Source organism: Onychostruthus taczanowskii, unplaced genomic scaffold (genome assembly GCF_017590055.1).
Source record: "Onychostruthus taczanowskii isolate IOZ18803 unplaced genomic scaffold, ASM1759005v1 scaffold81, whole genome shotgun sequence".
NCBI classification, from domain to species: Eukaryota; Metazoa; Chordata; class Aves; order Passeriformes; family Passeridae; genus Onychostruthus; species Onychostruthus taczanowskii.
In genome coordinates this window covers 2,897,641-2,920,748 of record NW_024506002.1, presented here as the reverse complement: position 1 = coordinate 2,920,748, position 23,108 = coordinate 2,897,641, and the positions used below count along the sequence as shown (strand labels likewise).

At 44.6% G+C, this 23,108-nt stretch overlaps 1 protein-coding gene across 2 annotated transcripts in view; it reads right to left on the bottom strand.

The window, feature by feature from the left end:
• The window catches only part of DCX (doublecortin), a 65,531-nt gene that overhangs the window by 6,284 nt on the left and 36,139 nt on the right, over positions 1-23,108 (bottom strand). The window contains exons 3-4 of one of the 2 annotated variants that reach the window (XM_041424360.1): positions 6,638-6,740; positions 2,627-2,749 (exon numbers count right to left, since the gene is read on the bottom strand). In XM_041424360.1, the coding sequence (XP_041280294.1) occupies positions 2,627-2,749; positions 6,638-6,740 (226 nt within the window). Of the gene's footprint in view, positions 1-2,611; positions 2,750-6,637; positions 6,741-23,108 lie in introns of both variants that reach the window. The other variant, XM_041424359.1, reaches the window with a different exon arrangement.

Here is a 23,108-nt window from a genome sequence, read left to right as displayed (position 1 = left end):
CCATGTTAGGAGAAAGAATTGGCTGGTGCCCTGCAAGTGTGGTTTAGTATGGATTTCACTGCTCTAAGCTGGGTCTTTTGGCAAAGCTGACTCCCTAGGAAGAAAAATTGAGTTTAGAAATTCACAGAAGCTTTGTAACTCCAATTTTGACAGAAATCCACTGGCATTGCTTAGGAAGTACAGATATGGGTTGGGTGTTAGTGAAGGAAGAGAGAAAGGATTTCCCTTGGGAATTCAAGGATTGGGGTGAGTTCCCATCTCCTTAGAGCAAGGAGACACTTCTTTGTTTTGCACTCATTCATTTAATTTTTGTTCATTCATTTAAATGACTGCATGGTAAGAGAAAAGCACCGTGCCAAGAAAACAACGTTTAAATTGCTTCTGTGGATTTGCCACCTGACTTTTTTGGGATATCCTGGGAGGTGAAGGGCTCTGGTTGCCTAAAGGGATTGAGCTTTTCACAGTGAGGCCCTGACAATCTCCTCTCTCCCAAAGATTTCCCTCCAAAGCACAGATATCAGTGCCCAGATATGTCACAATGGCCTTGGAGACCTTGGTGGGAAAAAAAGATACAGAAACCTGCACAGAAAATAGCTGGAAAGAACAGAAACAACACAAAACCAAGGAAAACCTCACGAGTTTCCACATGACAACCAGAGCAGAGGGAAAGGCAACAAAGACAAAAGGTACAAATGGGTAGGAGAGCAAACACACAGCAGAAATATTGAATATATTTGAAGTAAAACTGCTTTTAAATAGTTTCACACATTAAATGGGTGAGATTCTGGGGGGAAAAAAATAGGTCAGATCATCTTTTATTAATCAGACTTCATTCATCTTTCTTTGCTTTTTGAATGTGATAACTCCAAAATCTCATCTAAATGTAAATATTGGTTCTTAAAAGATGTGTAAATCCACTTAATTTATTACCAGTTCAATACAAGAATACAAAATGGTATTCTTTTTTCTCTCTGTCCTGAGAAAACAAGTCTTCTATTTTTCAGTACTAAAAGAGCTCAGTCTTTTTTATTCTCATTAAGCAGGACAAGTGCCATTTTTTCCTTTATTGAAATTACAGGAAAGCACGAAAGTCCCTTGTCTGGACGGATTAAAGAAACCTGATTTGCTCTTCATTACTGACCTTAACTCCAGGAACTGGTTATTGTTCAGCCTTTCTGGTTGTTTTAATCTCCCCCTGAAAAGCTCTGCTAAGTGTGTTCATTAAAGCTCATCAGATGAGTCACCATCCTGGGCCTGGAGTCGCTCAATCAGTTAAAATCAGGCACACAATAATTGCCATTTCATATTAAACTCTGTGCTCATGCAGTAAACTCTGGTTCTGGTGGGAATCAGCACCTGATTGTGGAGAAGGTTTGAAGCTGCTCATGCATGAGCTGGCTCCCCCATCACTGAGTGTTACTTCTGGGTTTTTGTAAATCAACGTCACGTTTCCCTTTTGCCTTCAATGTGCCTACAGAGCTTCAGCAGGCATTTGGGACTGTGGAAGTGGTTAAATTATGGCAAGCCTGAGTTTGAGAATAGCCAGCAATAGAATCTTGAAGAAAAACTTTATGAATGCAAAATCACCTCAGAGAGAAATATTTTTTTAAAAATACAGAGTCTTGGCATGTGCCAACCAATTCCACACTGTCCCTTTGGGTCGCTGAAGAACACCCACACACCCTAAGCAAATGAACTGCTTCCTGGGGGAAATCCTTCTGACTACTGCCAAGAGAATTTTCTGTCTAATAATCCCATTTCTACTCATGGTCAGCTGTTGTGTGATGTTCCCATGCAATATGCAACACGTTAGCATGAGGGTGAAGAGGAATTTCTGGTTTGTATCACCTGTGTTGTTGCTGTGGGACACCTGAACTCAAGCTGTGGAGCTCTCCTGGAATTCTGACATGTTTAATTGATGATTTGGCCATTTTAGTGAGAGGCCATGTCTGGTTCTCTTTTGGAACAGAAGAGGCAGGCAGGTGAGAGATCAATCATAACCCCAGAAACTCTCCACGACTCCAAAGACAGTCAGTTACCAGAATTACTGCAGTGTGCAGCCCAGCCTTGGACGGACAGCCCTGCAGCTCCCCACGTGTGCTGCTGCTGAAGAAGGAGGGAGGCATTTCAGATGGTGCAAGCTGCTGCAGCAAATTAGGATTCCCATTTTCCCTCTCTTCCATTACTGAATGTGTGTCTCAGTGTCACATCAATAAACACATCAGCAGTTCTGCAGTTGCAAGGTCAGTGGTCTCCTTTAAATAATGATTGTGAGGAGCCACTCCTGACCTGTGCAATAATCACCATTTGCTTTGCACAGGAGGTTACCCTAAATCACTCTGTATCTGCAGGGACCACCTGGGAGCACTGTGGGCCTTGATTTCCTGCCTGGGGAATAGAAACTTCTTTTAAAATATTTTTTGGGGAAAGATGAGGTGTGGCTGGAACAACCTCAAGCTGCAAAACCGCGCTTCACCAACCAGGAGATTCCTTCCCAATATTCATTAGCTTCTTGTTTCCAAAAGACACCTGAGTTTCCTTGCAAGCACAGCGAGTTTGTGCCTTTCCCTGGAGCAGAGAGAGAGGCAGGCACCAAGAAACAATCACTCACCATCTTGGTGGTTACCTGAATCGGCCGGGGACTTGCTGCGGCGCATGGGCGCGGGGCTCTTGGCCGAGCTCTTCTGAGGGGTGGGCGAGGATTTGCTGCCCGTGGCACCTGCTGGGCTCCCCTTCATCACCCGGCACTCTGGGGAAACACAAACCCACCTGGTTATGGCCCTGCTGCTCCCTGCTCTGAACAGCTCAGTGCCCGGTCCCCAGGGAGATGCAGGAAATCCCAAGGGCAAGGGAAAAGCTGACACCATCCCTTGTTCCCCAGGGCTGAAAGGAGACTCGTCAAGGGCAGGGCAAAGAGAACAGCTCTGCTCCTCTAGAGGAGCTGCTGAGGCTCTGTGGGTGTCAGGCTGGCTCCTACCTGTGTCCCACCAAACATTTTCTGCCCTTCCCCTTCCCTTGGCTCTCCTGAGCACAATGAAAGTCAGTGGCCAACACTGGCTGAGGGAACACTTAGGCCAAGAAAATCCAGTTAATTTGCTGTAGCCCTTCCAGGAACACCCAGTACCAGGAATGATGAGTGCCCTTTCTGCAGGTGCAGAGAGCCAGCAAACAGCTTATGGTGTGCTGTAAATGGAGTCTCCAAGTGGCAGATGGGGCAGCTGCCCCTGGAGGCTTTCACCCAGCTGGAACCAGCCTCTTCCATCCTCAACAAGCTGCAACTTTTCAGATGCACAAAGCAAAGGAGACAAAATGGTTTTACAAGGCACATCCTCTGTCCTGGCCACTCGTCCCTTTCAGCAAGGTTTGTATAAACAAGCCCAGCAGATTTATGTACTGGAAGATGTGAGCAGATGAGGACCCCAACTGTGCTTCCTTAAAAAATAAATAGGCCAGGAAGAGTGGAAAATGTAAACATGGTCTGCAGAGTCCTGCAGAGGGGAACTGAAATGCTAACAAACCTCCACGTGTCCCAGGATTTCAGGCATGCGTGATCTTCAGAACTGGGTTTTATTTACACTGAGAGCTAACAGAAAAGGAACTTTCCACCCCTCAAGTTATTAACTTAGCCCAGTTAAGAAGAAGGCAATAAAAAAGGGATTTCCTTTTTGTCAAATGTTAGCTGGTTCCACCTCATCTCCTCCAACAGCTTGTCCTCACCAAGATGTGAAAAACGTGTCTTTTTTACAGATGTGAGTTACGTGTTCCACATGCAGGCAGTTTTTTATGGAAAAGTTCAGCTCAGCCCCACATGCTCCACACTGAGGACCCCCTGGAATGGAGTCCCCAAAGGAATTAAGGCAGCACAGAGCAGATAAATAATTGGTCAACCAAAAGCAAGCTGTCTGACCTAAATGTATGTGTTATTTAATTATATATCAGTGTATCTATGAAAATGTAATTGCCTTCAATTTTTCCCCAGGCTTTGCTCATTCTCAGCCAGCCAAGGCTCCATCTCTGCTCCTTCTGGATGGTTTGAGAGAGAGTTTTGCTGTTGGGCCCTGCAGCACAAGAATGTCAGGAGAGGAGGCTCCAGGGATGCTGCATGGCAAGAATTAAACCGACAGTCAGCTTATTTTCTCTCCTGCTGAATCAATTTTGGAAATTCTAAATCACGAATAGAAAAGGTTGTGGGTTTTTTTCTTCAAAAATACTTGAATTCTCACAGATGATGTCACTTGAAAGGCTTGTAGAGGTCCAGCCCCAATATAGCCCCAATTTTTTATACATGAGGAGCAGTACTGGTGCTGTGAGGGGACCCAAAGGGTGTCAGGCAGCTGTGTTTAGTCACCTGGATTACTCACTAAAAAACAATAAACCTAAAAAGTAAAAATACTTCATGTTAGGTCTTTGCAAGAGCTTCCAAATTTATGCTCTTCTCAGGGGAGTAATTCCTTGGAAGGAAACCTGGCTTTGCATTTTCCAGCACAGAAAGGCTGACTCTGAGGAATTCCTCCAGCTCAGCCCTTGGCAAGTGTCAGAGGCAATCCCTGAGCTTTTGCAGGAGGTGGAAACCTGGCTGTGCTGAGGTTGGTGTGAAAAGGCCTCTAAATGTCACCAAAGTGTGACATTTCCACCACGCTGAAACCTGTGGGTACAAAAGGGACAGAGCAATGTCTCTGGAAGGTGCTCAGCAGCAGGATTAGAGGGTGGAAGCTGTGGTGGGCAGCCAGAAGGAAAAAGATGACATAATCCTCTCTTGTGCTGTTTCTTTTTGTTTCCTGACGTCCTGCCAGAGTGAACATAATAACCAGCAATCCTGGTGTGTGTCATCCAAACAGGCAAGAGAAATTTCCCCGTGACAGAGGAGATTTTATTAAGTGACACTCATCTGCAAAACCTCAGGATTTGCAGCTCTCCTGGCAGCATCTGCCTGGGAAGGAGGAAGGGTGATGGGTGTACAATGGGGAAACACTGCTGAGGCTCCTCATCTGCTCCTGGGAGCTGCAGGGCTCCTCTAAAACACCTCTGGAGCTGCTCACTGCCTTCCCAACAGCAAACTTGGCTTCTTCCTGCCAGAGAAATCCAAGCTGGAGAGGCGAGCAGTGCCCAGAAGTGGAGGCAGAGGGCTGGGATTTCCATCCAGTTGTTCTGCCAGCACTGCATCCAAGCTGTTTTCCAGCGTGGAACTCCCTGAGGAGCTGACTCAACTGCTGAGTGGTGAAAAACAACGTGAAGCTCAGCTTGCAGATCACTTCCCCAGCCTGACACAGGCTTTATTCTCTGCCTGCAAAGTCTCAGCTGAACCTTGGAAACTTCCTTTGAATCACCCCAAGACCATCAAATGGGTTCATCTGGAGTACACAGGTCAGAAGTAGCAGCACTAAAATAAAATCAGGCTTGCAAAGGAGTAATAAAAAACTCAGTGTTTGGAGATTAGAGGCTGCTTGCCTTCCTGCATCCAGCAAGAATCCTCTTTGGTCCCCAATACAGAGCCAGTCTGCAGCACGTAGCACAGGATGGGGCTTGTGTTCCTCACAGAGCACACCTAGAGCTTTGGGAAGTGTGCCTAGATGCTTGGAGAGCACATTTCTTTCAGTTTAAATGGCTAAAATGGCATTAGTTCCCTCTTGCTGCACTCACTGGCACCTGCAGACAGGTGGGTACAGTTGCCAGGTGGGGTGGGTGGTAAGGCCTACAAGCAAGCTCTGTGTATTCTGTAAAATCAAAGATTTCATGGTGTAATTGATCACAGAGACTCACATTATTACAGATTTCTGCTGGCAGTGGGGACAAGGAAAAATAATGGTGCTGTCCCAGTCATGCCCCCCAAAAGGGAATTATTGCCCTGCTTTTTAAATCAGCAGAAGTAAGCAGTGGAACTATGATTTTTTTTTCAACTCTTGCTTGTTTCCATTTTTAATATGCATGTGTCTACATAAGGATGATTAGCTCTCAAGAAAAATGCATCTATCTGAATGTGACTGGAGAAAATTGAAAGTATAAATACTCCCAGATTTTGCAGTAAATGTCAAAATGCTGTAGGGCTTAATTTATTCTGACTACACCTCAGTCAGTATTTGCCTGATTATAATACTGCTGACTGGATAAGTATCACAAAAGTGTCCAGACATATTTTCTGGAAAAATCCCTTTGCCCAGGATTCTTCTGGGAAGCTGAGAAGCCTCAGAGAAAAGGAAAGCAATAATTATCTGATTTGCTTCTCCTGTGTTTTGCTGCTTTGGAATGTGTTTGGAGATTGTTTCATTGGTTTCATTTGAGTTGTTTTCACTGTTTGGCCAATCAGTGCCAAGCTGTGTCAGACTCTGGAAAGAGTCACAAGGTTCATTATTATCTTTTCAGCATTCTGTAAGTATCCTTTCTGTATTCTTCAGTATAGTTTAGTTTAGTATTCTTTAATATAATATAGTATCATAAAATAATAAATTAGCCTTCTGAGAACATGGAGTCAGATCCATCATTCCTTCCTTTGCCTGGGAACCCCACAAATACCATACAAAGGGATGTTAAATTCCATTTAGTGGGTCTTAAAACCCAGAGGAAAAGCATGTAGGATTTTGCTCAGGCAGGAGCAGGAGAATGGCAGGGCAATAAAGGCGCAGCGTGCGTTTGGTGTTACCGCTCTCATCCAGGGAAAAGTCATCCTGTGCGTAGCGGAACTTCTCGGGGCCACAGGCGATGAACACGTCATCATCCCCAAAGAAATCGTGGAGACAGGTCACCTGCAGAGGGACAGAGAGCAGAGTCATGCACTGCATCGGTGACTGGCAGCGTCCTGATGGGGATCTGCCTCTCCGCTCTTCCCCCACCCCTGGTTAACGTGGTCCTGCTTTCCCTAGGGCTGGTGCTCATCACACAGCTGCCCTGGGCAGCTCAGGCCTTACAGAGGCATTAAATAACCCCAAAAAACAGAGATAAGATACCCAAACCACTCCCTTGCAAGTTCTTGGAGGTCTGGCATTTCCCACCCAGCTGACAGGATACATCAGTCACCTGAAGGAATGACACAGCTACTTCTAAAATAAGAACAGAGGTGTCCCTGTGCCACACTGGCAGGGCTGTGACACCACTGCCTGTGCTGGGGGTGTCTTGGTACCCACAGGGCCTAAAGCCTCAAAGAATCACTGGGATAAGCACAGATGTAAAGCTGTGACTCCTCCTGAGCAATCCTGATGACAAATTTTAAAGCCAAAACGTTTATCCGTGGTATTGGTGGAGAGACCCAAAGTACAACAGGACAACATTCTCACCCCAGAACCACTAAAATCCAGATTTACTGCAGCTGTTGTGGCTGCCTCTCCCTCACTGAGTGCCTTGCTCCCCATTTTTGCCATCCTTAACAGGAGGAAGTTTTATCTTGCAGCATCTGGAGCTCCAAACTCTGCCTTGCCTTGCAGCATCAAACAGAAATGAAGCACAAGATGTGGGAGCCCCAGATCCACAGATTTAACCAGAGAATTGATAGCTGGGAGTTTGGAAATGTGAAAATGCAATCAGGTTGCTGAGAGAAAAACTTAAAATGCCATCAGGCTGGGAGCTCCTCCCCATATTCAGCTGGCAGAGATCTGCAGATGACAGACTTGCATTAACAATTCTTAACAATATCCTGATATCCCAGATATCCTGACCAAATGTTGTGTCAGGAGCAGCACAAATGCTCATCTGCAATCACCCCAGTGTGGAACAGCTCCAGCAGAGCCAGCCTGGGCAGCCACACACCCCAGCACCCAGCAGAGCCCAGGGTGGCTTCCCAAAGTTCCCCTTTCCCAGGAAAACCTTTCCAAGCAAGCACAGGGTCAGCTCTGGTGTTTGTAATGGAGGTGAGAGGCTGAGAGTTGCTGCTGCTGACCAGGGTTACCCGGTGTGGGCACTGGGAGGGACTGGAGAGAGCACTGGAGAACCATGAGGAACTCACTGGAGGCAGAGCTGAGCTTCTGTATCTACTGATCTCTTGGAGCTGGACTGTGAAAAGTTAATTTCAAGCTCTAATAAATCGACTCTAAAGAAGGCTTTTGGCTATCTTAATAAGGCTCAGTATTTCACACTGGTGAGTATAATGTATAATTAAAGCACTGCCTGTGAGTGCCAGCTCTGGTTACAATGCCAAGCCTTAGTGAAAAGCCCGTTTTTCACGTTGTCATGACTTTCAAAATGGAGCAGGCTGAAATCTGCCATGGCTTTGATGATCAGAGTTAGAATTTTATCTGCTAACTCCAGTGAATTCCTATTTCTGATTGTCTAAAATTAGATTGAAAATAGCTATCTTCATCTATAGAGAATTCTCCCAAAGAAAAGATGACATTTCAAACCAGCACTTGGTATTACAGCCCCCACCCCTGAGGATGTGTGGCACTGGTTCATTTGCAAATAATTGGGTTTGGCTCAACACACCAGCTCCCATCTGAATGCTAAGTACCACACTTGTGCCACTGAAGAGACCCATGGGCTGCTCTGCTCCACTGTGCAGTTAAATCTGTGATCTAAAGTTGGATCAAAAGGCTTCAGAAATTTCCCAGCCTTTTGCATGACATCAGAAAGAACCCACAGATGCTTTTGTTGCCTCCAGGTCAGAAGTCCAAGTGTGGATTTTGTCCTTGACTGCCCACAACCACCCTGAGCAAAAAAAACCAAAAAGTCCAGGCAATCAAGAAAATCTTCAGATCCAAGAGTCCAAACATGATGGAGAAGTCCCAGAGTGTCCAAGGACAGGAACCTGACTGCATTTCAAAAAGAGATACTTGCAATTCACTTTTCTGCATGCCTGCCCCTCCAGAGAGCAGTTATTGTGTGTAAATACACCCAGCAGTTATAGATATGAGCACTGGAGGCTGGTAGAGAATTTGATAATCTACTTGCTGAACTCTGAATATTCAGGAAGCAATCACTTCTGCCTTTGCCTTATTTGTTCCTTTTTGGTTTCCTGTTGTAACTTCCACTACTAAGAGCTCACCACAACACAGCAGAAAGGACAGCCAAAACCCAACCCCAGTCTCCTTAAATAGTGCAAAACTTCACAAAATTCAGAAAATACCTGGGCTCCTGTGCTATGGGGGCTGTAGCTCTGTTGCTTATGTTCACCATGTGTGTGGTATTTTCTATTTACCTTTTGTTTATTCAACCCCAGCCCTTGATCACTGTCCTGAGTTCCTGAAACACATCCCAGATGGGTTCCTGCCCACAGGAAGTCACTGGAGTAAACTTTCCTTGGGGAAAATGTGACTTCTGTGATGGATCTGAGAGCACCAGAGCCAGATTGTCTCAGGGGGGGCATGGAAAAAGAAACCCACCAGGATAAAGCCCTGGATATGCTCATCCCTGAAGGACATGGAGCTGGGAAGTGGGGCCGTGCTGGGATAACTGGTCTGAGACCTCATTAACCAGTACGGAATGTTTAAGGGCTGTTCTTGACAGGCAAGGCCAAACCTCTACCTGCACTGATGCTGACTCCCAAATAACATTATTGGTCTTCTCTCCATTATTCAGAAGTCTTTTTTCTGATGTTTTCTCCATTTAAACAAACAAACAAATTAATTAATAAATATAGTACAAGTTTCCGTTCCCCCAAGCAGTGTGGACTTTTTGAAGGAATATTTTCTGCTTTAGCTTACTCTGATCTATCACTCTAATTATATCCAGTAATTCACCTGGAACACCATAAAAAAAACAACCTGAAAGAAGGTTCATAGCAATGAAAAATTTACCCCAGATGATAACCTGAAAATATTTTTTTAAATGCTGTGTTTTGCTTTTAGTTATAAATTTATTAAAGCACAGAACAAAACCCAATAGTAGCCAGCTAGTGCAAGGAGCAATGCTGCCACTTGAAAATGGTGATTTTGTTGGTGGCTGTTGTCATGCACCCTCAGCAATGACACCAGGAACCAGCAAATTAGGAAAAATTTGTCTTTCTGTAGTTTTCAGTCTACAGGCATTTTTCATCTATAACCAAAATTAAACTGGTGTTTGTGGCTACAGAAGACAAGATAAATAGCATTGATTTCCAAGCATGCCTTTGTTTAAGGGAAGATAATATTGAATTTGAAATTCAGGATTGAAAGGACAATATTGACTTGGGAAAGGATCATACTGCATGAAATGTTTACTCTCCAATTCCTGTAGCTTAAGCAATTCCAAGGAAGGAAATAATATCTTCACAGCCCTGGCCATGAGGCACAAATTTATTTCTTACAAAGTCATTATTCCTAACAGATCTGATGGTAGCATTTTTCTTTGTGCCAAGGCCTGATCTTTAAAAACCCTTATAATATATATTATGGAAGAAGTAGAAGGCTGTAGAGATTAGTTTGCAATTCCTGAGGTTTTCCTTGTTAAATTAAATCCTTCTCTGCTTGTATGAGAAAAAGCTTCCCTGAGAGGGCAGCCTAGCTGGGATTTCTACAGTGACAGTCCATCAGTGTCTGCTGCAGCAATTTTAATTGCAGAGAGGAAAAGCTGCAGCCTTGTGAGAGCTGCTGAGCCCCTGCCTCATTTTAATACAGCACTTGTAGAACTAAGCATTTTTCAGGATTTTGACAAAATGGAGCTTGCCTCACACACATCCCTGGGTGTGAGCTCACAGTTTGCTGAAATGCCTGTGCTGGCACAGGCAGAAATCCTGAGTTCACTTGGAAAAGGAGCAGCAAAACCACAGGATCTGCACTGGCACAGCTCAGAGTAACTGGCTGTTCCCAGCGTCCTCCAGGAGGCAGCAGCAGAATTTAGAAACTGTGATTTATTCATAAATAAAACAATTAAAAAGAATTAGAAATAAAAAGTTTTGAGGACTTCAGCTTCAGCCTGAATCGCCCAGCAGTGCAGAGCCTGGGCTGCTTTGAAGGGTTGGGATTTCCCAGCTCCTTCTGCTCTCTCAGCCCCTCACAGGTGATGGACACTGTCCCTCATTGTCCCTCACTGTCACTCCAGGACAAACGTGGCCACAGCAGTGACAGGGGGTGAACTGAACCATCCTCTTCACCCTTCAGAGAAGTGTCCTTTTCAGCAGAAAATGTTCTTATTTCCAGCACTCTCCCTCAGTCATAATGATTTTGTAAACCATTCTCTCTGCAATCTCCCATTTAGGAATTTAGGCAGCACAACAGTGATAAGTACAGAAGTAGCTTCAAAGTCCCTAAGTTTCTGCAAATCCAATGGTTATGTTCAAAGAAAACAGATCTCCACTTGCTTTCTTTAAATCATCACGGTTCTTCAGCTTGTAGGCTTCCAAAGGTCAGAACAGGGGGAAAACTGTCTACAGAAAAAGCCAAAAAAGGGCCAAAAAGACCCCAGGAGACAACTGCATGCCTGTAAGAACAGAGCTGAATTAAGACATACTCTCATTTTCTAGGCTGCTTTGATAAGTGCTGTAAAATTGAACAGGTCCAGTCGTCAGATAAATACAATTAATGTGCTTTAGGTGCCTGCTGCTGTCCTTTCTCTCTCAGCACTAAGCTGAGCAAGTCAGACCAGCAGCCAGACAGGCACCAAGAGCTAACTGAGCTGAAAATGTCACTAAAACCTCTTTAAACTCTGTTTTAAGTCACACCAGCAGTCTCAGGGATTTATTTACACTCCATCAGCCGTACTCCAAGTCAGACTGGTAGTGGCCTGCTTGTTCCAGGTCTGAGGAGCCAAAGTCCTGAATCACAAAGGAAATGGTGCTTTATGATGGATGTGTCACTTGGGTGTCTGCCATCAGCAAAGCCCAGCACAGAAACCAAACACCCTCAGACTGACCCACAAAGATTTAGAAGGAATATGGGAACTGATGAACATGGGTAGTGAGCTCCTCACCACACACTCACAAAGAAAAAGATTTCACTGAAGGGTTAAGGCAATGCAATGAAGATAAAGATGTTGGTATTGCAATGCACAGCACTTAATACATTTTTCTTTTTAACAGTCTGAAGACTGCAAGCCCAAAGCAGACACTGAATTGATTTACATTTTATTAGATTCTGGTTTCCTGCATTTAAAAATAAGAGATGTTTGGATTCAATTATTTCTTTAAAGTATGCACACGCCCACTCAATAGATTCCACATTTGCATTCACAGAAAGAGAATTACTTATCTGCTTTCCTGAAAAAAAATACTGCTTAAAATTGCTAAGCAATAAAAAGAGGAGCAGGAAAACACAAATAATAACATTCCAAAGTGGACCCAGAGCACTCCTGCGTGCCCTGCCTGTCACACAAAGATTGCAATTGCACTTTGGGGAGCCCTCTCTGAGCTACCCAGCAGTGAGGGAAGGAGCCTCTGTCACCCGTTCTTCCATCTCTGCCCCCCTGGGCCACCAAAGTCCACCTGGAGACCTGGCCAGAGCATGGCCACGCTGTCCCCTCACTCCTGTGAGGGCAGGAGAAGTCACCTCTGCCATCTGGGTTTCTCTGTGACCTTTCAATAGAAACCCAGAGATTCTTCCATTCCTTCATGCATTATTCAGAGATCTCGGTTTTTTCTGGAGACCATTCAGGCCCTACCTACACAGTTTGATTGAAACAATCAAACTCCACTCTCCTGCAGAGGTTTTTTTCTTCCTTTCTCACCTACAGAAGAGAAAGTTCTGGGCCAGTCAAGACCATCAAATGTTTTCTTTGATGCCAGAAGGAATCTTTACACCTTTTTGTTGCTGAAAAATGCAGATCCTCTTAATTAGGCTGTGTAACTCCAGCAGGTCGATCATGAGTGCTTACACCCACTTTATGAGGCAGCTGAACCAGAGTGGGGACACCAGCTCCTGACCAACATGCATTATTTCTAGGATAAGCATTTGTGATGCTTATTTAAGTGGAATAAGGAATATTCATGCATGTATGTCCACGGCAGCTTGCAAGACTTCACGCATGAAGAAATGCTGCTCTCAGGGGGCTGCAGCACACTGTTTATCTAAGTTCTGGAAATGGGCAAGTTTGAAACAGAATGGAACAAAAAGCAGGAGGGAGGGAGGTCAATAGCCAAGCTACCCAGTAGGAATGTTAAAGCAGAATTTTAATATCTCTGATGAATTAGTGGTGCTTCCAAACTGTGTGAAATCCAATTAGCCTCTGGGAGAAAGGTTAGTTTGTTATCCCCATTGCCTATACATATGGAGGAGACTGTGAAACAGATATTCAGGCTGTTGATTCTTTTTAACCAGAAGAAAGGCTTGCTCTTGCATTCATGAGGGTATTACGCCGAGGATAAACGTGCTGTGAAGTTTGGGGGAACAAAGAGCACAGCCATGCAAACCAATATACAAAACATTACCATTTCTCTATTGGAAAACCATAAAATGAGGAATTCTGCATGACAGATTGACTTTGAAAGGAGAGATTGCCAGCACAAATAGCCCCAGAACAGGTAGCACTTAGCAATTCAGAAAACTGCATCCTAATCAGTATCCCATCATCACTCTTGAGAGGAAACTGTAGTTTTGGATGACAGAAGAGCAGCAGAGACTTTGGAAGCAGCACAACTACATGGTCAAGGTCAAGCAAGACTAGTAGAAATGGGAGTCTTGAAAGTAAGGACACAGGCAGCCTGTAAAGGGGAGGCTGCAATATCCATTAATGGGATTTCCAGCTCTAAAACCCCTGAATATCTCTAGCTGTTGCTGCTCTGCTGCGCACAGTTTCACAAAAGAGAAAGGCTGCTGTTCAGCTTTGTGCGGGTCTCTCTTGAGCGAGGCCCTGCCAGTGATGAGGAGATCTTGGGAAGCAGATCCTCACGCTGCTTACAGCACAAACACAGCACTCTGTGCCAGGATGGAGTGGTTTGGGCCAAAACTGATGGATCCATGCATTTCCATTTCCAGGGGGAAACCCACTGTCTTTCAACCCAGCCTTCTTCCCACCTGCTGCCCAGCACGCAGCCATGGGAGGACAGGGCAGCATCCCAGCACAAATAAAGGTCTGGGAAAATGGGGATTACAGAAAATAGCTGTATTTGTTCCTACATCCTCTGTGATGCAGTGTAAAGAGACATGAGAGAAAATTCTGTCCTCAGTAGTCACCCAGAGTGACAAAGGAAATTACATCAAATCTGATTGATGAGTTTCCCTGCAACTCGTGGATGTGTTTTACTCACTGAGGCAGCCTCTCTGAGAAATGGAGTTATTGGAGGCTGTCCTACATCCTGCTGACATCAGTAACTTCCTTCCAAAATAGGTGCTGGGGAGAAATGAGAGTCAGACTTGCTGCTTTTATCAGGGCATCAGGAGAGTTTGGGGACATTTCAGTTCCAGTCAGGTGCCAGCACTCCTCTGGAGGAGCAAATTTTGCACTGGCTCTGTCTCTCCTGGCACAGCAGCACACTGACACACTTCCTAAGGGACATCCTTGTCCTCCTTGGCACTTGTGGCAGACAGAATATGATGGTTAGGGTTGAGTAAGTCACAAAAATCCCACAAATCTCTCTGAAAAGACACAGCAGCCTGGCCTTGTCTGGCCTATGTCACCTTCTTTCCAAGAGTGGCAATTAAAAAAAAAAAAAAAAAACAACAAAACACAATAAATCAAGAAAGTATCAGGATATATGCTTTCCCTCCATCTTGTTTGGAACTTTGGCAAATGTTTGTGGACTCATTTGTGCCATCCTGGGTTTCCCAGCCCTGGGCAGACACAGTACAGGGTGGGTGCCCCAGTCCTTTGGGATGTGTGTGATGTACCTGGACACAGGTGCAGGGTTTGCCCCTCTGTTTTGTACCTCTGTACAATCCTACACATGTCCCCATCGAGGGACATGTCGAGGAGTTGATATTTTTAACTTCCTGCTATCAACCTTCATGGAAAAAAGACACCAGTGTGAAGTATCCAACCTCTAAGTTGTGGCATTCACATTCTCTGAAAAAATCTCTTTGCCCAGGATTTTTCTCCTGGGAAGCTGAGAAGCCTCAGAGAAAAGGAAAACAATTCTTATGTCATTTGCTTCTCCTGTGTTGTGCTCATGTGGAATGTGTTTGGAGATTGTTTACCCACAGGTGATTGTTTCATTGGGTTCTGCTGTGAGTTGTTCTCCCTCTTTGGCCAGTTAGGGCCAAGCTGTGTTGGGACTCTGGAGAGAGTCACGAGTTTTCATTATTATCTTTTTAGCCTTCTGTAAGCATCCTTTCTGTATTCCTTATTATAGTATTCTTTAATACAAGACACTATCATAAAGTAGTAAATGAGCCTTCTGAGAACATGGAGTCAGATTCATCATTCCTGCCTTCATCAGGGGTGCCCTGCAAATACAATACAAACTAAATCTTCCTAATGCATCTCCAAACCTGGTGAGGGACAAATGTCCCATCCTCCAGCAGTATAAATTCATTTACACCCTATGGATCCAAGTCAGCCAAATTCTTGAATTAAGGAAGATGCAACTGCTCTGTGTCTAATTAACACTGGCTTTGCATTTCATCTCACTCAAAGCATCATTGCTGTTGCTCAATTCCTTAAATATTCTGAAAAGGCTCCTAGAGGCATTTTGACTCGTTAAAGTTCAATGTTTGCCAGGATCTTTATCACACTGTTAATTCTGGAGATTAATGGGAATTAAAAATGGTGGCCTTTAAGAATTAAATTGTAACAGATGCTACATGAAATCTAAAGGAAAGTAACAATTGTTATCAAGCTGTTCTTCCAGGGAGCTAAATTTCCTTCCTTAATTACAAGTCTGAACCTGTTCTTTGTGTTTTGGGAGATATCCTGAATTTACAGCTAATGCATATCCCCTCCCTATCAGAAGAGTTTTGTTTTCACCCTAATTTCTGTTAATCTTTGAATAAAGCTATTATTTTTTTTTCTTAATTAACAGTTCTTTTAAACTCAGCTGACAGAGAACAGAGTAGTGGAAAATTCAGCTTTATGTCGTGAGCTAAACCATATTAGGGTAGAAATTAACAGTGTTAAGCAGGCTGGGAGATAAAAATACTTTGTATAGCACATGTAGAGAGGCTGCTGAAATGGATGACCCAAAGCCTTTCACGTGAAAATACCTTTTCTTGCCTTTTTTTTATTGCAATGTACTTCATCCCTTCCATGTCTGCAGGACCAGTGACAGGTTCTAGCTTAGTGTGCAGCAACATTAATGGAATAATTGATGCAGTAATAGTGAAATAGATGATGTGTAAAATGGCAGGCTGCATAATTGTCTGGAGTGAGTTCAAGTATTTCTGCAGTGAAAAATCGTCCTGTTTTACACTCCCATCACGTCTCCTCGCTGCTGCGTGGCAAGCAAATTTCATTTGGAGATGATCCCAAGATGCAGTTGATTTACTGGCAGGATTCCAGAAGGCAGGAGGTTAAAACCTTCCTACCCCAACGAAACAGCACCTGGGAGAGGCATTGCAGGGCTCACACTGCTTTGGGGAGCAACCACTCAAATTACAGCTCAGCAATAAACACAGAGCACATCAGGGTGGAGCTGAGCAGTGGCAGAAGAGCACCTGATTAGAGAAACAAAAATATGACTTAGTAATATTTGACCTTTCTTTTTGCAGCATGAAATATTATGTGATAGAAGAATGGGGGAATGGAAAGAACATGAGTTTTTAAAATTATGATGCAATTAATTTCTGCTCCTGTGAAACATGCAAGAACCATTACATTTGCATGGCATTTCTCATCAAATCAGTTGTAGACTACTGAAGCAATTAGAAACTAATTGCTGTGAGATTCCCCCAAGAGATATATGATGGGAACAGGAGGTGGCCAGAGACTTACAAGCAGAATTGTATCTGTTTCTTTGCCAATCTCTAGGAAACAGCACACTCCACCTCTGGAATGGTGCAGAGGTGGCTGCAAGGCTCCCAGATCAGCCTGCTGCAGATGGCTGCACTCCCTGACATTCCCTTTGTGCACTCTCTGGGATAATTGGCTGTTGCCTTGCTTGTTTGAACCACAGGAATGATGCATCAGGATTTTTAACACCTCTGTCCCTCGCTACATGAATTCGTCAGCTCCTCACCCATCCTTCCCTCTCCAGCTCTTCCCAGCCCTCACCCCCAGAGGCTGAGTGTCATTTCCATGGTAAATGGATCCTTTCTGCTGCTGTGCAGGACACCAGCCTGGCATCTGCCACACAGTGCTTCCCTGTCCTGCCACAGGCATGGGCTGAGCTGGCATCCCCCCTGGAACTGCTGCGAGGCAGGAATGAACACAGGGAGCACCTCACAGCGCTCTCCACCTTGCCAGGGGTGGATACTGTAGATTCTTTCCTCCCCTGACCCTTCCTGCTGATTCTCACCTCTGCACAAAAGAGTTTCTTGTTCCTTGCCAGGTTTTGAGTCAGCTTCTGGTCTCAATTTTGTGCCCACCAGCCCTGGGTCAAAGCATTCTGAGTCCTCTTTGCGACTGTGATCAGTAACTCTGCAACTACAGTTAAACAAAAGGATTTTAAATAACCCTTTGTTAGGCTCAGCAAAGCTGACACATTAATAACACCCATTAAAAGATGCAGGTGTTTTGGTTGGCTTGTTATTGTGGAGTTTTTTGTTTGTTTCAGGGTTTAGTTTTATTGTGGATGCCAAGAAAGAAACAAGGTTTGTTGTCTGCTCACGATGGGAATGCTGCTTATACATATGTAGATATATGTAGATATGGATATGTGGGCATTGCACAGAGACTGAGGGTGCAGCCATGAGCTATTTTACATGAGGAATGTAAAATAGAAGGGCCAAAGCCACACTGTCACTTGAGCCTCTTGGTGCAAATCCACGGGAGAATTCCACAGAGCATCACTCGGGCTTTGCTCCCTGATTATACTGACAGCACTTCTGAAACTTTGTATTTTTAGTTTTTCCCCCTCAAATGTTTTACGGCCTCCCTTTGCTGCCTTCCCCTTTCATCTCAGAGCCAGATCATTTCTGACAGGTAATCCAGCAGTGTCAGCCTCTCCTGTGGCAGTCTCCCTCCCCTCAGTGGTGTGCTTTCAGTTTGCCCCTGCACTCCCATAAACATCCAGCACAGACAGCCAGGCTGAGCTTTCCTGAGAAACACTGAATGGCTGCAATTCCAGTTGGGCTCAAGAACTGCAGAAACACATCCAGCATTTCTGAGGCTTGGATAGCAGGGACAAGTGCAGAGAGGTAGTTGTAACAAAAGCAGTGCTGTGCTTTCCCTGGCGTCTCTGAAGAAATCTTGTTCAGAATATACATTTCCATCCGGAATTTGGTGCTGGAGTTCATGAAAATGCCACTGTGCTAAAACAACTTTCTCTAATTTCCCCCTGTGTGCCCAGGCAGTGCAACATCTGCAACCAAATAAGGCAACACAGCAGCATCCTTAAAAAAGAATTAGGGACTCATGTCCTGACAATTAACATGCTGGTGCAGTCAATTCCTGGAACATCAACTCAGCCGTGATACTTGCACACTACAACAGCTTAACAAGCATTTTGCTTTTGCTGTCTTGAACTCAAGCATGCCAAAGTAATTTTAAAAACCTGACACTCTTCTTCCTTTGTAGTCCAGGCTAAATATTTTGTTTCTTTCCCCCAGAGAATACATAATCTACACTATTGTCTTGTTTTAGTTCCAAGGCAGCCTTCTTAGACAAAAGAAAAATACTGGCTGCCTAGAAAATCAGCCTTAGATAACAAATGGTACATTCTCTTTGCAACTCCTTTTCACTTCTTTGTAACAGCAAGGCAAGTATTAAATTCACTTCTCCAAGCTGGCTTATATTTCAGTTTTTACAGAGAACTCTGCTTCTCTGATCCGGTCCTGTAGATGCACCCATTGTCCCTGGGTGTGTTTGGTTAAGTCACAGTTTTATTCAGCTGGGTTCTGACCATGGAAATCCCAGCTTGGGCACCCACACCATGTCTGGGGGGGCTCTTGCCAAGAGCAGGAGCCCCTGGGAGAGCAGGGGAAGCTCTCCAGGTCATTGTGTGCAAACCAGACTCTCCTGGTTACTCAGTGAGATGCTGTTTTGCACCCAGAGCTCCTTCACTGGGAGCAAACCCAGACTGTATAAATAAATATACATTTATTTAAGGACAATCAGGTGGTCATAGAACTAAGCATTGTGTCACAATAACATACTGACTCATTACCAGAGTGCTATTCTGGCTACTCCATGTAAGATTTTGGCCAGTGAGTGGCAGAAAAAGTCCCCAGTCTTTTCCAGAAGAGATTTTTTTTCTTCTCTTCAGGATGCAAATGGAAATCTGGGAAGTCTCATCTTATGATGAGCCTCTGCCTTTGTAATGCCATGTAAGGAGCCCATTTCAAGTCACCTATATTGAATCAGAAATAAAGCATCACTTCTGTAAGGTCTGCCACTGTACTCCAGCCATCCACTCCAATTCAGGACATCTCTGAAGAGCCCTGGGGTGCTTTTATTCCATCCTTTGCAGCTCCTCTAATGCTGATGAAGGATGTCCCAGAATCTGGGGGAATTTTGGGCTTACTCTGGTGAGCAGCACACCCAGAGAGAAAGTCTGAGCCCTTGAGATCAAGGCTTGAGAGCTGCTCCTGGAGCTGTGTGTGGGGCAGAATCTGTGTCCCATCTGGAGGTGCCGTGGGTACACGTGAAAAATAGTGCCATTCAATGTAAAATGTCCTTACACTAGATTTAATTTTGAATGTGCTGACGAGAACTTGGTTTTGTTTTGGTTTTTTTTTTCGGCAGGTAGCATCACAGCAACACACAAGAAAAGGAATCCCATTTGAACTGTGTACATATTCATCATGTTGTAATTTCCCACTCATGCTTACAGCCCCTAATAAGATGATGTTGCTCTCTTGTTGTGTACACAGCCCAGCCTGCTATTTGGGGGTTAATGAATGATAGCAAGTGAAAGCATGAAAATAAAATTAGCAATGCCCAGAGCAACCCACTTTATCAAACTCACCAGTTTATAGGATTAGCAGTGGATTCTGTGCAAATCTCTGCTATGGGTATTAGCAGGGCAAGATTTATGCCAATTAGCAGTAAGAGTGCAGATTATTTGGGAAGAGCATTGACAAGAGTTAAAAACTCCCTGTACTTTCAAACTATGTTGTTGGGACGTCCATTTCAAGCATTCAACTCCACTTACAAGGTTATTTTTACTCATCTCCCAAGTGCTATTTGATTTCTTACATGTATCCGTGGCATTGTTTCCTGAGGCAGTGAAGAAGGCTGAATTGTTCCTTTCCTAAGATAAATCTTGCACTCTCAAACTTCTCTGGGTTCAGGTCAGGCTGCCCTCAGCAGAGCCCCACGTGTGTCCCATTCTGCACTCCTCTGCAGCAGATGTGATTCTGACCACACAGACCCCACTGGGCAAATCCCTGCTGAATTCCAGAGGGATCAGGCCCAAATCCCCATGGCAATCAAGGACCTGAGGGAAGGAATTCCAGAAACGGGTTGGTAGGTGCCACCTGAGCAGCAGCAGAGCTCAGCCTGTCTCCAGCAGAGGAACATTGCTGATGGAACACAGCTCCTAAATCCTGCAGCTCTCCTGTGGGCATCAGGACAGCAAATCCACAAGGAGGTTTTATTGATAATCAGATTAGGAAAGGAAAACTTCATGGAAAGTGGGCTTTTCCCTTATACTCAAACCTATACATGTACAAGACGGGGACAAGCCTGAAACTGGTGCCATTGAAGATAAAATATCCCTTGGAAAGTCAAGTTTTTGGGGGAGGGCCATTTGTTCTGCTTCTCTACACCCAAGTTTTAATAAATTAATGAACTTCAAGACAGCATCCTCTCATCTCTGCCCAGTGGATGATTTGGAGCCCTGGGGGATGTGTGAGCTGGTCCCACTCTGAGGGACAAAGATGCTGAGTTTGTTCTAATTCCACACACACACACGTGCCACAGATACACTAATGGGTTTTGCTCTAAAACAGTTGATAATCTCCCAGCCAGTTTATCCTGAAGAAAAGCTGGTTAATAGAACTAGGTATTTACAACTGTGACAATTACATTGAAGCAATTTGCATGCGGACATAATTATGTTTCTAATGAAGATTAACTGAAATTAAATGCTTTTAATTACAATTTGCACTGCCTTTGGCTATTGTGCAGACTGTATTCTGACACTCATGCCTCACCAGACACGAGATTTATACTTTGCTGTGTCAAAGCTGACCATAATTATTGGCTGGATATTTGCTGTCAGGTGCTGCTGACATTGCAAAAGGGCTCAGTGCTGGAAACCACAGTGTGGAAGGATCAGAGATTGAACCTTTCAAGAGCTGTTTGCTCAAACTCCTCTGAAAACACCCTGTCTGCCCTTGTGACTGCAATTTTTCTACCTGGCTGCTCCAGCTTTCTCCAGAAGAAGAGGGAATGTTGCTTTTTATTTCAGCAGGAGTATGTGGAAGCCTCTGTATCTGTACAATTTGCTGGAGTCCCTTCTTCTTGATAACGATTGGAGCCCAGTTTACATATTAGATCCAAATTTGAAAAAAATTAATTCCAAAGGGTCCTTAGAGGCAGCATCTTCATTATTCAGAAAATCTTGGCATGTAAACTCCACCTACCAGCATTCAAAAGGAATGAGTGATCAAAGCCAGATTACAGATTCATTAGTGATTAATCTGTTCAGGAAAACCTTCCCTGGTGCTTTGCAGGAATATGATAGTAATATGATTAATAGTAGTAGTTACAATAGGATCACAGCCAAACCCATAAACAGCTACTAAGAAACATAACCAAGGGAGCCTTGGAGTTTCCTTCCTGAAGAGTTCTTGTTTGGTGGAGATGTACTCAGAGCTCTGTGTCCTTCCACTGTGACTGGAGACCTTTACAAGCCTCCCCATCCCTGGGAAGAGTTGGTAATAAGAGACCTTAGAGGTCACAGTCTCCAGCTGTACCAAGGGAAATACAGGTTGGATTACAGGAAAAAGTTTTTTACAGAAAGAGAGATAAAGTTCTGGAATGGCTGCCCGGGGAGGTGGTGGAGTCCCCATCCCTGGGTGTGTTTAACAAAGCCTGGATGTGGCACTGGGTGCCAGGGTTTAGCTGAGGTGCTGGGGCTGGGCTGGACTCAATGGTCTTGAAGGTCTCTTCCAACCCAGTGATTCTGGGATTCTGTGTGATTCTGTGATTCTGTGACCTCAGCTGCATTTCACTGCCAGAACTGCAGTGCCTTGCCTCCATTATGCCCTGTCCAACTCTCATGTCTTCAGGAAAATTGAAGATGACACAAGCCAGGGCAGAACTTAGCCCAGGGCTTCCCCTCTTGGGGTTTGCCTTGTTCCTCCTCTCCATGTGTTGGACTGGGAATGAGTTACAGAAAATATTTCATCTCTTCCTTCTTTCTGTAAAAAGTGTCACAAAACAACTCTCACTGAGGGCACACATGTGACATTTCACTTCCAGCACAGCGCTGTGGCTTGGAGCCTGCCTCAGCACATTGTCCTTCCCCAGGGGGCTGTGACAGCCCCTTGTGTGTCCCCCTTGGGAAGGGGAAACCAGGAGGTGCTAAATCTCCCTTTAAAGCACAGTCTCAGCATAGAGCAGGGGTGTTTTGTGCAGTAAGAAACATAAAAATCTCCAGCAAAAGTTAAAGCCTGTCTGATTTGCCTCACCTTCTTTCTGTAAAAAGTGTCACAAAACAACTCTCACTGAGGGCACACATGTGACATTTCACTTCCAGCACAGCGCTGTGGCTTGGAGCCTGCCTCAGCACATTGTCCTTCCCCAGGGGGCTGTGACAGCCCCCTGTGTGCCCCCCTTGGGAAGGGGAAACCAGGAGGTGCTAAATCTCCCTTTAAAGCACAGTCTCAGCATAGAGCAGGAGGGTTTTGTGCAGTAAGAAACATAAAAAAATCTCCAGCAAAAGTTAAAGCCCGTCTGATTTGCCTCGCAGGAAAGAATCACAGAATGGTTTAGGTTGGGAAAGAGCCTTTAGATCACTGAGTCCAGCCACTAACCCAGCCCTGCCAAGGCCACCACTCAGCTGAGAATAATGCTCATCCCACTTAGCATTCATTCCAATACATATTTCATCATGTTGATGCATATTTTATTGCACTTTTTGTACCAATTCCTCCAGCATTTTGTTTTTGCAATGGTGCCTAATAACCCATGATTGCACATAGATCGTGTGTGTTTGTGACTGCTGTGATTCCCTCCTGTCCCGAGGAGGGAATGATCCTTCCAGGCTCCTGTTTTCCTGGGTACTGCTTCCAGTT